This window comes from Trichosurus vulpecula, chromosome 3 (genome assembly GCF_011100635.1).
Source record: "Trichosurus vulpecula isolate mTriVul1 chromosome 3, mTriVul1.pri, whole genome shotgun sequence".
Taxonomy (NCBI): Eukaryota; Metazoa; Chordata; class Mammalia; order Diprotodontia; family Phalangeridae; genus Trichosurus; species Trichosurus vulpecula.
In genome coordinates this window covers 164109355-164121795 of record NC_050575.1, presented here as the reverse complement: position 1 = coordinate 164121795, position 12441 = coordinate 164109355, and the positions used below count along the sequence as shown (strand labels likewise).

General features: G+C 46.1%; 1 protein-coding gene across 1 annotated transcript in view; it reads right to left on the bottom strand.

Moving 5' to 3' along the window:
- Positions 1-12441, bottom strand: part of HMCN2 (hemicentin 2) — a 183329-nt gene that overhangs the window by 37439 nt on the left and 133449 nt on the right. Inside the window, exons 67-76 of the mRNA XM_036752858.1 lie at positions 8005-8102; positions 6002-6274; positions 5410-5600; positions 4683-4764; positions 4431-4571; positions 3867-4004; positions 3615-3759; positions 2746-2873; positions 2033-2189; positions 157-278 (exon numbers count right to left, since the gene is read on the bottom strand). Coding sequence (XP_036608753.1) covers positions 157-278; positions 2033-2189; positions 2746-2873; positions 3615-3759; positions 3867-4004; positions 4431-4571; positions 4683-4764; positions 5410-5600; positions 6002-6274; positions 8005-8102 — 1475 coding nt within the window. The remainder of the gene's footprint in view (positions 1-156; positions 279-2032; positions 2190-2745; positions 2874-3614; positions 3760-3866; positions 4005-4430; positions 4572-4682; positions 4765-5409; positions 5601-6001; positions 6275-8004; positions 8103-12441) is intronic.

Below are 12441 nucleotides of genomic sequence, written 5' to 3'. Positions count from 1 at the left end.
GAGATCCTTTGATGGACCATATCGTATTATTGGAGGTGGTGTTGGGAGAAGAGCCTTTTCTTTCCTTCCCTGTAGTTGTCCTTGGGTGTTCAGCTTTTGCTCCACATTCCACACGGTCCCCCCAGCTTTCTCACATTTTTATGGATGGATGCTCACCATACACAGTGACCCAGTATAGCCGCTGGGCCTCTCCAGCATCATTGCTCACTATGCATTCAAACTGGGCTGTGTCCTGAAGATCAGGGTCAGTAAGCACAAGAGAGCCTGAAGGCAGGAGCCTAGGGAGAGACAGACAGACAGACAGAGAGACCAGCTGAGAGTCCATCCCAGATGAACCAAAGAAGAATTTGGACATTTCTTCCTTTTATCCTGCTTGGACAAGGAATTTGCACAGTTGCTTTCCCTTTCAGACTATCAGGATCACAGAACACAAGAACTGGAAAGAGGCTTAGAGGTGAATGTTGTCCAACTCCCTTATCTTGAGACGCAATGCAGCAATGAGAGAATACTTAAATTGGAGTTAGAAGTCCTGGGTTCAAATCCTGTCTTGGACAATAACTAGCTCTACGACCACCATCAGGCTTCTTTACCACTTAGAAACTCAGTTTCCTCATCTGTAAAATGGTTTCACAACTCAAGGATTCCGTTTCCTCATCTGTAAAGTATCTATAATATTTACACCAGAGCTCACAGGTCTCTGAGAAGAGTACTTTGAAAACCTTATGATGCTGTATCAATGAGAGTCAGTGTTATTTCTTATGCGCACCTGTGATGTGATTTCATTGATGTGGGGAACTCCCAGGAGGAAAGCTTTCCCTGCTAGTGCAGATTGCCAACTGCTCCACCACAGATAACCTTCCAGAGCTGCTGGCTGAGGGCACTGAAGGCTAACATGACTTGTCTAGCGCCACAAAGCTGGTATGCCTCAGAGGCAGCTCTTGAGCCTGGGCCTTGCTGTCTCTGAGGTCAGTCAGTTCTACTATGATATGGCTACATTTAATTACTGCCGTTATTATTGATTATTACTATTACTACAGAGATGGCGACTCATCGCTGTTTGCTCTTTTTCCGACATGTCCGCATCTGTATCTAAGAGCTCTGGGGATCTCATCCCAAGTCTGCAATTAATTCATTCTGTGACCTCCAGGAAGAAACTGAACAGGCCCTCACGCCCTGATCCGGACCATGGGGAATAAATAACGCCTGCCCTGCTGACCCCGGCTTAGAGGTACGTGGGGCTCAAATGAGATAAAGGAGGGGTAGCCATTTCAGACCTAATATTTTGTGTAAATGGTATGCATACATGTTGTTTTCCTGATGCAGCTAGGTGGCACAGTGGATAGAGAACACTGGGGCTGGATTCAGGAAGTCCTGAGTTCAAATGGGACTTCAGATACTCCCTAGCTGGGTGACCTAGGGCAAATCACTTAAGCTCAGCTTGTCTCAGTTTTTTTTTTTTTATATTTTAACTGGGGATAATAATAGTACCTACCTCCTGAGCATTTAATCCTTCCTTCTTTCCTTCCTTCCCTCACTCCCTTCCTTTCCCTTCTTTTCCTTCTTTCCTCCTTCCCTTTCTTCCTTTCCTCCCTCCCTTCTCTCCTCCCTCCCTTCTCTCCTCCCTCCCTTCTCTCCTCCCTCCCTTCTCTCCTCCCTCCCTTCTCTCCTCCCTCCCTTCTCTTCTATCCTTTCCTTTCCTTTCCTTTCCTTTCCTTTCCTTTCCTTTCCTTTCCTTTCCTTTCCTTTCCTTTCCTTTCCTTCCTTCCTTCTTCCTTCCTTCCTTCCTTCCTTCCTTCCTTCCTTCCTTCCTCCTTCTTTCCTTTCTCTCACCCTTCCTCCCTTCCTTTCTTCATTCCTTCCCTCCCTTCCCTCTTTCCTTCCTTCTTTCACTAAGTTATATAGCCCTTGAAGACAGAGACACTTTTGTTTTTGTATCCCCAGGTGCCTACCACAATGCTTGCCACATAGTAGGTGCTTTAAAAATGCTTGTTGATTGATTGATTCAAAGTGCTACTAATACACGCATACTGACTGGTAAGCCCCTTGATGTCGATCCAAGCTCAATGTCTGTCCATTCTTCTTCCAGACCACATGGGGCTTAGGGGAGCCCCTGGCCTCACAGGGCAGGGTGTCCTGGCTGTGCATAGTCAGTGTCAGGTTGGAGGGTCCAGGTGCAATGGTGGGGGGCTCTGTGAATTGGGGAGATGGGTTTAGAAAATGGCCATAGCTCAGGGTGAGAGGATGAATGAGTTGAGAACAAAAGAGTCAGAATAAGCTATCCATAGCTCTAACAAACATTTTGGGGGCAGCAGAGGAAGTGAGGCCAGAGGGTGGCATGGGGCTAATATGAGCCTAGGATGGGCAATTATTAATTCTTGTACCAGTGAACTGAATTAAATATGAAAAGTGGGACTCGACACCCACCCCTAACAAGATCACTAGGAGATTCAACAAGATACATTCAGCATCTGACAGTATCTGGAACATAGTAGGCACTTAACAAATGCTTACTAACTGACTGATTGACTGATGGGGTAACTGATCCCTACTTACCAAGTACAGAAGGGAGGCTAGGGCACCCATTTCAGGATGCTCCTCACCTTTGAGTACAGTATTATAGAGGATAATTAGCTCATCCCAGCCAGCTGTTGGTGCTGCCAACAGAGATGGAGGATTCCTAGACCCTGGGTCTGACGTCACAACATCCTGAATAGAAGGCCCCTTACCTTTCAGTCCTCTACCTACCAAAGACCCGAAGTTCCCGTCCTTGCCGGTCTGAGCCAGCTGAATTTGAAGCTTGGCAGAGATAATACCCAGAGTCCTCAGGGTAGACTGGCTGAATACTCAAGGAGCCATCTGGCAGAAACTCCAGCCTAAGATGAGAGGAAAGAGTTGGGTTAGCAGAAAGACCTACTGAATGATCTGGGCAGAGAGGCCTATAGAAGACTGGGTCCCTCCCACTCTATAGCTGAGGCTACTGGCTATGGTTCTTCCCATCAGGCCTTCTGAGGTCAGATGTATCCAGGACAGTATATCAAGATGTTGTCCTGAGGATGTTGCATCCCCACACCCCATTTTCCCTGACTCCAACTTTCCTTTTGCAGCCTCCTTGAAGGCAAAGACAGTACCACACTGCTTAGTGTCATACAAGTCCTGGCTGAAGTGGTCCTGACTTGTGAGGCCTCTGGCAAACCCCAGCCTACCATCTCATGATCAAAGGAAGGGTTTAGCATCTCTACAGGTGAGGTATATGTATGGCAAACAGGACAAGAAGGGGAAGTGGAAGCATCCTGATTCTAGGAACTTCCTTCTACTCTCCAATGGCCATGAGAGGCCATGAAAAACATCTAATCAAACTAAGGGCATATAGAAATGCCTGTATGATTTCACTGTGTTCCTCAGCCACAGGCTAAGCTCCAAATCCCAATAGGCCATCTAGAGAGGGGGAGCAGGGGAGTGTGGATGGCTCAGTGCAACCCATCCCCAATGCCGGGATAAACTACTCCACACACAGATCAAGGACCAATCAAGAACATTGTCACTGCACATGAAGGCATTAGCTCTTAGCAATAAGCCATGGTTGAAATTCCTACCAATCATAGCCTGGCATATACCTGGAGCTCCCAGGAACCAGTGGGACTCCATCCTTCCTCCAGGTCACCAAGGACACAGGATCCCCCTCAGCCTTGCAGGGCAGCAAAGCTGTCTGGTTCACTGAAGCATTCACCACCAAAGGGCCTGTCTGGATTGTGGGAGCCGCTGCAAGGAGAAGGCAGGGCCTGGAGAGAGCAGACTTCCTAGGCTTGGCCCTCAGGTCAGAATCCTTGTTCTGCTTCCCTCAGGACCTAGGGGCTGCTAATACTCACTGTGGATCTCCACATCAAAGGTCAGGCTGGTGCTACCTGCAGCATTGCTGGCAACACAACTGTATTTGCCACTGTCGGATGTATCCAAGGCCTGGAGCTGAAGGAACCGCCCATTCTCCAGGAGCAGTGTGTGGGCATCTTCCTGACAAGTCCACAGACAGACACAGTTCATCAGTATCAGAACCAGAGCTCAGAAAGGGCATTGGCACTGCCAGAGAGGACTCAAGATACTACCCATGGATCCACAGGGCCTTGCAAGGGCCAGGATACATAACTTTCTCCTCTAGTGCCTTCTGTGGCACTTCCACTCAACTAGAGGCTTCCTACGGCCCTAACCCTAGCTCTGCCTCCTTTTCCAGGCACATTCCCAGAGGACGCCAAACCACCATGCACCAGGGGACAAGGGACACCCTCCTGCATAAGGAAACATCATTCCTCTGCCTTGTTGCAGATGCCAAGATAATCCCTGGGCCCAGAAACTGGCACTGGAATAAGAAGAGGGGATCTAGCTTAGCTGAAATAAAAAAGTATTCTCTTGGAATCATTAAACCCTCCAGAGCCTACCCACCTGGAGCAGAATGCCTTCTCTGTGCCATTCAATCTTGGGTGGTGGGTCTGCCTCCACTGGGCACTCTAGGACCAGCTGCCCATCAGCCAGCCCAATGACGGTTTGAGTTTCATGGGACCCAACAATGTTTGGAGGTGCTAGCCGGAACGGGGACAGACACATATGAGACACTCCAAAGCATCACCTGATGGCCCAGCCCTATTCACAGCATCCTCTCCCTCCCACTTCTTCCTGCATATAGCACCTACCCTGTACCCTAACCAAAAAGTTTTTTCCATCTTCCCCTGCAGGACTCTCAGCCAGACAGGTATACAAGCCAGCATCATCTGCCTGAAAAACAAATAGAATAAGAACTGATCCTTCCCCACCTCCAAGGCATATTGCACAGTCACTGCCTCCAGATGCACTGTCCTAAAACATCACTGCTGTTCTGTCACTGGCCTGCTCAGAAAACTTGGCAACAAAATCATCACACAATATTTGCACTAGAAGGAAAATTATGTTATCACGTAAATAAGCCTCTTCAATTTTACAGACAAGGAAGCTGAACATCAGAGAAGTCAAGTGACAAGGTTATATAATCATCAAACATGAACCCAGGTCTTCTGGCTCAAATCCTAGGCACTTTCTGGAATCCGCACCACATTGTTATGGCCCCTCCACGTCCCGGAGCAAGTCTGCGTTCCTTGGTCTTGAACCCTAGTCACTACATGGTTTGGCTTCAGCCTCCTTCTCCAACCTTAGTTCCCACTGATCCTTTTTAACTCCCACATGTCCTTTTTAACTCCAGCTAGACAGAGGTCAGGTCTTACTCTTTTTGTCTATTTGGCAAATGGCCACGAATGTAGTAAGAATCCAATGAAGGATGACTGAAGAACAGATCAGGAAGCAGGAGGTCAGATTCTAACCAGGCCTGGGGAATGAGTCACCTCTCACACAAGTATGAAATCCAAACGCACACCCATGCACACACACCTGGACACCTTCCACTCGGAGGACTCGCCCATCCTTGGTGACACTCCCTAGCCTGGCCACGGCCTGCCCATCCTTCTGCCAGGTGATGTTGGGTGTGGGGCTACCGAGGGCATTGCAGATAAGCTCCAGAGGGGCACCAGGAAGCAGCAGCATCTCTGCAGCCTGGCCTGAATCCTCAATCCGGGGGGGTTCTGCAAGGGGTGCAGCCTGTGAGTGACTGGAGGAAAAGGGCTGCTCTTGCCCTCTCCCTCCTGACATGGCACCAGATGAAACACAGTCAGAGAACTGACATATGCATGCACCAGGGACGAGCAGTCTCCCAAAGAGAGGTGGATTTACCATCCAAACAGGTGCTGCTCACACACCACAATCAAGCTTTGTCCCTATCCCTGAGCTCCCAAGTCATCTTGGCCGCCTGCTCCCTTTTTCTGATGTCAGGTGACTTGACTCTGGCTTGCATCACCATCTACCCCCACACGACCCTTCCTTTATTCTCCCACTTCCTTATCCCAGGGTTGCCAGGAAAGCAGGAGTTGAGAGATGGAAAAGCAATGGAGATACAAGGGAAAAGAAAGGAAGGCGCAAGGCTTACCCATTACAGCCAGCTGGAAGTGTCTGGTTGCCTCTCCAGCTTCATTGACAGCCACACAGGAGTATGTCCCTGCGTCATCAGCCTGCACTGCCTCCAGCTGCAGGCTGGTGCCCGTCCCTAGGCCTGGGCTCTGGATCATCAAGGATGCCCCGTTCTTGAGCCAAGACACTGCAGGCAGGGGCGTTCCTCTGGCCTCACAGGGCAGTGTGACATCTGAGCCCCTCACTACAGCCATGGTGTCCTTGGTCTCTGATGGCTCTAGCACAGGGGGAACTAGGGAGGGGAGGAAAAGGACAGCAGTCTTTTATCCATTATCAGCCAGAAGGTCCAACAGAAGGTTTACCACCATTAATGGCATATTTCTCAGAGGAGAGGTGGGGCTCTGAGAAGGAGATGGGAAAATACTAAGGTGTCCACACGTTGGTACTGCTGCTCCTTTAAGATACCAGATGACTGGAGGGGCAGTGACCAAAGAAACTATGTTCTACATTGCCATTCACTGATTATAATGATGATGAAGACAGGTAGTGCGCTATAGTGGAGAGATGACCTCGAAGCCAGGAAGATCTGGGTTCAAATCCTACCTCTGACACATCCTGGCTGGGAGACCCTGAGTAAAACACTTAATCTCTCAGTGCCCCAGGCACCTCTGTAAAATGAGCAAGTTGCAAAGATGGTGCTGATATGCATTGGGAGAGAGAATTTCCTCACCCAGGAGTTCTATATACCAATAAAATCACAGGTCCCCTCCCTATCCATATTAACAACAGCAATAATATTGATGACAAATTCCACTACAAAAGGTATTATTTTTTTCACCTGTGCAATATTTCATAGAACATTAAATATAAAAAATAGCAGGAGAGTGATCTCAGGTCCATTACAATCTGAACTTCATCAAACAATATGAGGAGATTAAAGATAACAATGACTCACTCAACTCTGGGCATTCCCCTTGACTTTCACCCACGCCTGGAATGCTCTCCTTCCTCTGATGCAGCTACCGACCTCCCTGGCTTCCTTTAAGTCCCAACTGAAATCCCATCTTTTATAGGAAGCCTTCTCTACCCCCTCTTAATTCCACAGCCTTCCCTCTTTTAATTATTTCCTGTTTATACAGCTTACTTTGTATGTAATTGTTCACATGACCTCCCATTAGATTATAAGTGCCTTGAAGGCAGAGACTGTCTTTTTCCTCTTTTGGTATCCCCAGTGTTTAGCGCTGTGCCTGGCGCATAGTAGGTGCTTAATAACTGTTTACTGAATGAATTTCTATAGCACTTTAAGGCTTAAAAAGTTTTCCTCATAACCACAGTTGTCTTCCCAACAAAAGCATGATCTGGATATTCCAAGTATTGGAAACCCCCATTTTATGGATGAGAAAACTGAGGCTCTGAGCAGTTGCTTTGCTCTTAGTCACTTAGCTAATAAGTGTCAGAGCCAGGATTCCAACCTCAGATCTCCTCACTCCAAGTCCAACACTCTTTCCACTACATGAAAGAGCAACAATAAAAAAAAAAAAACCCAAAACCTCTAGTCAGTCTTGAACTTTTTCTCCGGGAAAGGCTACTTCCTGGTACATCTCTGCTTGTCTGAGCCTGAGGCAGCCCTTTCACCACCTTGGGCCTCAGTTTCTTCATCTCTAAAATGAGGGGGTTGAACTAGATGAGATGATCCCTAAGGCCCATCTCAGCTTCCATGGTCTAACGTTCTATGACTAAGTGGGGCCCCAGGCATAAACTCCAGATAAAATCTGACAGGGAGGCTCTGACACATTACATGTTGCTTTCCACCCCCTCTAGAGTCATCCGCTCTTTCCTTTTGCCAACCATCAGGATTGGGGTGGGGTAGGGTATCCTAATTTAAGAAGAAGAGCTCAGTTGTTAAGAGATAGATGCAGCCTTCCAGCCCCTCTCCTCAGGGAGGCTGCCCCTCTTCTGCCCCAGCCATGAACCCCCACTCAGCCCATACCATCCTACCAGTTTCAGCGTCTTCCTACATACCATGAATCTGTAAACTGAAGGTTCTCTCGGCTACTCCTGCAGGGCTGGAGGCAACACATGTGTAAGTTCCTGCATCTGCTGCCTGTACCTGGGAAATCCTAAACAGTGGGAGGGAGAAAAGGGGACCAGCCTGGTATGAGCAGAAGACCAAATGGATGCATTCCCTACAGACTTCCGCACACCCCTGTCCTGCTCAAGAAAAAGAGCCAAGAGATTGATGCTGAGTGAAGGGAGCAGAACCAGGAGAACATCGCACACAGTAACAGCAACATTGGGTGACGACTAACTTTGACAGACTTGGCTCTTCTCAGCAATACAATGATCCAAGACAGTTCCAAAAGATTCGTGATGGAAAATGCTATCCACATTCAGAGACAGAACGATGGGGTCTGGACGCAGATCAAAGCATACTATTTTCTCTTTCTCTGGATTTTTTGTGGCTTTTTCCCTTCTGTTCTGTTTGTTCTTTCACAACGTGACTGATGTGGAAATATGTTTTACATGATTGCACATGTATAACCTTGTATCAGATTGCTTGTTGTCTTGGGGAGGGGGAGGAAGAGGAGGGAGAAAAATTTGGAACTCAAAATGTTATGAAAGAAATCAGTGTTGAAAAGCGTCTTCCTTAGCTCTTCTCAGCAATGCAATGATATAAGACAACTCCAAAAAACTCATGATGGAAAATGCTATCCATATGCAGAGAAAGAACTATGGGGTCTGAATACAGATCAAAGCGTGCTATTTTCCTTTTTTTTTTGTTTGTTTCTTTGTTTTCTTCTTTCTCATGTTTTTCCCCTTTGGTTCTAATTCTTCTTTACAACATGACTAATGTAGAAATATGTTGAATACGATTGTACATGCATGGCCTATATCAGTCTGCACACTGTCTTGGGGAGGGGGAAGGGGAAGGAGGTGGAGAAAATTTTAAACTCAAAATCTTATAAAAGTGAATGTTGAAAACCAAATATAAATAATTTTAAAAATTTTCTCTATGTGTGATTGGAAACAAACAAAATATTTTTTTTTTAAAGAGAGTCATAGGCAGGCCTGATAATCTCAGGCCTTAAGAAACTCCAGGGCTGCAGCTGACTAGGCAGATTCAGGGACACAGGGAGGGAAGGAGGTAGAACTGGTTACTTCGGCCAGCCAATGCTGAGAAACCTGAGCTTCATGCCCATACTATAAGAACAAATATAATAATAACTCACATTTCTTTAAAAAAAATTTATTTATTTCAAGTTTTGAGTTCCAAATTCTATCCCTCCCTCCTTCCTTCTCCTCCCCCTTCCCTGAGAAGGTAAGCCTTACGTTGCTACAGCACTTTAAGGCTTACAAAGCACTTTTCTCAAACAACCCTGGAAGGTAGAGTCCCAATATTCTTATTTCCACTTTGCAGATGATAGGGTCATAGATTTAAAGCTAGAAGGAATCTCAGGGGCCATTGCCTTTGCCCCCACACCCCTCATTTTACACATTAGCAGGCTGAGGCTCAAAGACTTTTGCGCCTGTAGAAACAAATTAGAGGTGATGAATATCAGATGAACAGAGTCAGGTGGTAAGTAAGCAGCAACTATGGAGGAGTAAAGAACTGGGTGATAGCAGAGGTATCGTGGCTTTTAAGAGCCGATTGTTAAATTTTCCAAGTGAGAATTTATCCCCCAGAAATTAGTAAATGCTACAAATCAGGGCTTGATTTATTATAGTTTTATTGATTATTTATACTTAAGAAAGTAGAGAGAAAATAATAATTGCAGATAAAATTTAAGAGTGTGTCATGGATAATTTCCACCACCACCCCCAGAGAGCTGGTTGTTAAACATTTACCAAGACACTTCTTGACGTGGGGCACTGAGATAGAGAAATCAAATGTCTAAGTTTCATGTAGCAAATGTTATAGCTGAAATTCGAATTCTGGTCTCTTGATACCAAGTCTGGCATTCACTCCACCACACCTCAGTGCTCCTTGAACATCTACTCAACAAATATGTTTTAAGTATCCACTATGTGTTAGGTACCTACTATGTGTTAGGCACTAAGCTCTGGGGGATACAAAGGAAAAAGAGGAACAATCTCACCCCTCAAGAGGGTTATATTCTACCTGGAGATACCACACAGAAAAGCAAATACAAAATAATTTTAGGAGAGAGAGAAAGAGCTCTCACCCCCGTGGGGAGCAAGGGAAAGTAGCAGGAAGTAGCAAATGAATTATGGTTAAGATGAGGCCAGGGAGTACATTTCAGGCATGAGACAACCTGTGCAAAAAAATAAAGACTGGAGACAGAAAGCTGCCCTCAGGGATAATCGGCAGGCTAATTTGGCTGGCACATAGAGTACATGAAGGGAAACAATATGAAAAGCGTTTGAAAAGGCTGGTTGGAGACAAATTACGAAGAGCTTTAAATGCTAGGCAAAGGAGACAATTTTTAAGTAGGAGAGTCACATGGTGAGACCGATGCCCTAGGATGGATGCCCTGGGATTATTTTGGCAGTTGTAGACTGGAGAACAGGGAGTCTGGAAGCTGCGAGACAAATTAGGAAGCTGCTGAAAGAGGTCCAGGGAAGAGATGATGACAGCAGATGCTGTGCATAGAGAAAAAGGGCAGATGTTAGAGAGAAATGCTGTAGATGTGGGATAGAATGTTGTTCAGTCATTTCAGTCATGTCTGGCTCTTCATGACCCCATTTGGGGTTTTCTTGGCAAAGATACTGGAGTGCTTTGCCATTTCCTTCTCCAGCTCCTTTGACAGATAAGTAAACTAAGGCAAACAGGGTTAAGTGACTCATCCAAGGTCACACAGCTGGAAAGTGTCCCAGGCCAGATTCGAACTCAGGAAAATGAGTCTTCTTGACCCCAGGCCCAGCGCTCTCTGTACTATGGCACCACCTAGCTGCTCCTGTAGGATAGATTAAGACCTGGGGAAAATGACTGGACATGCGTGGTGAGGATGAGTCCAAGGTTAAAAACTTGGGTGCCTGTAAGGACATGATGTCCTGAACAGAAATAGGGAGGTCTGAAAGAGGATGAGTTTTGGAACAAGATAATGAGTTTCATTTTAGACACATTGAGTTGGAGATATTAACAGGATACACAGGCAGTGGTGTCCAGTTGGGAATTAGTAAGTGGAGACTAGAGCTCAAGAGAAAGATAAGAATTGAATATAAAGATCTGGCAGCTGCCAGGTGGGGCACTGGATAGAGTGCTGGCCCTGGAATTGGGGGGACCCGAATTCAAATTCAGCCTCAGACACTTACTAGCTGTGTGACCCTGGGCGAGTCACTTAATCTCTGTTTGCCTTAGTTTTCTCATCTGTAAAATGAGGATAATAATATACCTACCATTGGTGGGAAAGGAAATAAGATAAAATATTTTAATGAAAAATAATAGTACCTACTTCCTAGGGTTGTTGTGAGGATCAGATGAGATAGTAATTATAAAGCACTTAGCACAGTGCCTGGCACAGAGCAAGCACTATCTAAATATTAGCTACTGCTACTACTAATTATGATGATTATTATTACTATAACCTCTGACCACTCCAGTTTCCTCATTGTAAAATGGGGATGTAATAACAACTCTCTCCTAGGATTGCTGTAAGGATCGAATGACTTAATATAAAATCAAGCATTTTGCAAAATTTAAAGCACCATGTAAATGCTTGCTAATAGCATATATGCATAGACATGATAATGAACTCTTGGGACCTGGTGAGATCATAAAAAGAGAGAGGGGGATAGTGCACAGTCGGTGGAGGAAGCAGGTATGTGTACGGGTGTGTGTGTGTGTGTGTGTGTGTGTGTGTGTGTGTGTGTGTGTGTACAGAGACAGGTGATGGGCAGTAGGAGGTAGTAGGCAGTAGGAGGCTAAGGCCAGAAAAGAGACTTAAAAGGAATGGTCAAATAGATAGGAGAACTGAGAAAGGAGAGAACAGTGTCATGGAAACCAAGGGAAAAGAAAGTATTGGGGAGGAAGAAGTGGCCAACAGTGCCAAAGGCCACCAAGGGGTCAAGAGTGAGAGGGAATGAGAAACGGCCGCTGGATTTAGGACTTAAGAGAGCAGTTTCAGTTGAGTGGCAGAGTCACAAGCCACACTGTAAGGCATTGAGAAATGAGAAGTAGTTGAATAAATGGAAGTGAGTGTACATGGATTCTAGGAGCCTAGTTGTAAGAGAGAGAAGAGAAAACTTGAGGGGATCATAGGGCCAACTAGAGTATTTTTTAAGGCCCAGGGAGACCTGGACATGTTTGTAGGAAGCACAGAAGAAGCCAGTAGATGAAAAGAGACTGAAACTGGGAGGGGGGGTGAGGTGGGAATGACCCAAGTGGCAAGTTCCCAGGGAAGACAGGAGGAGACGGGATCAGGGATACTAGCTGAGAGGTTGGTTTTGGCAAGGAAAGAAGGAACACCTCTTACTCAGAGCTAGATCAAAGGATGAAAG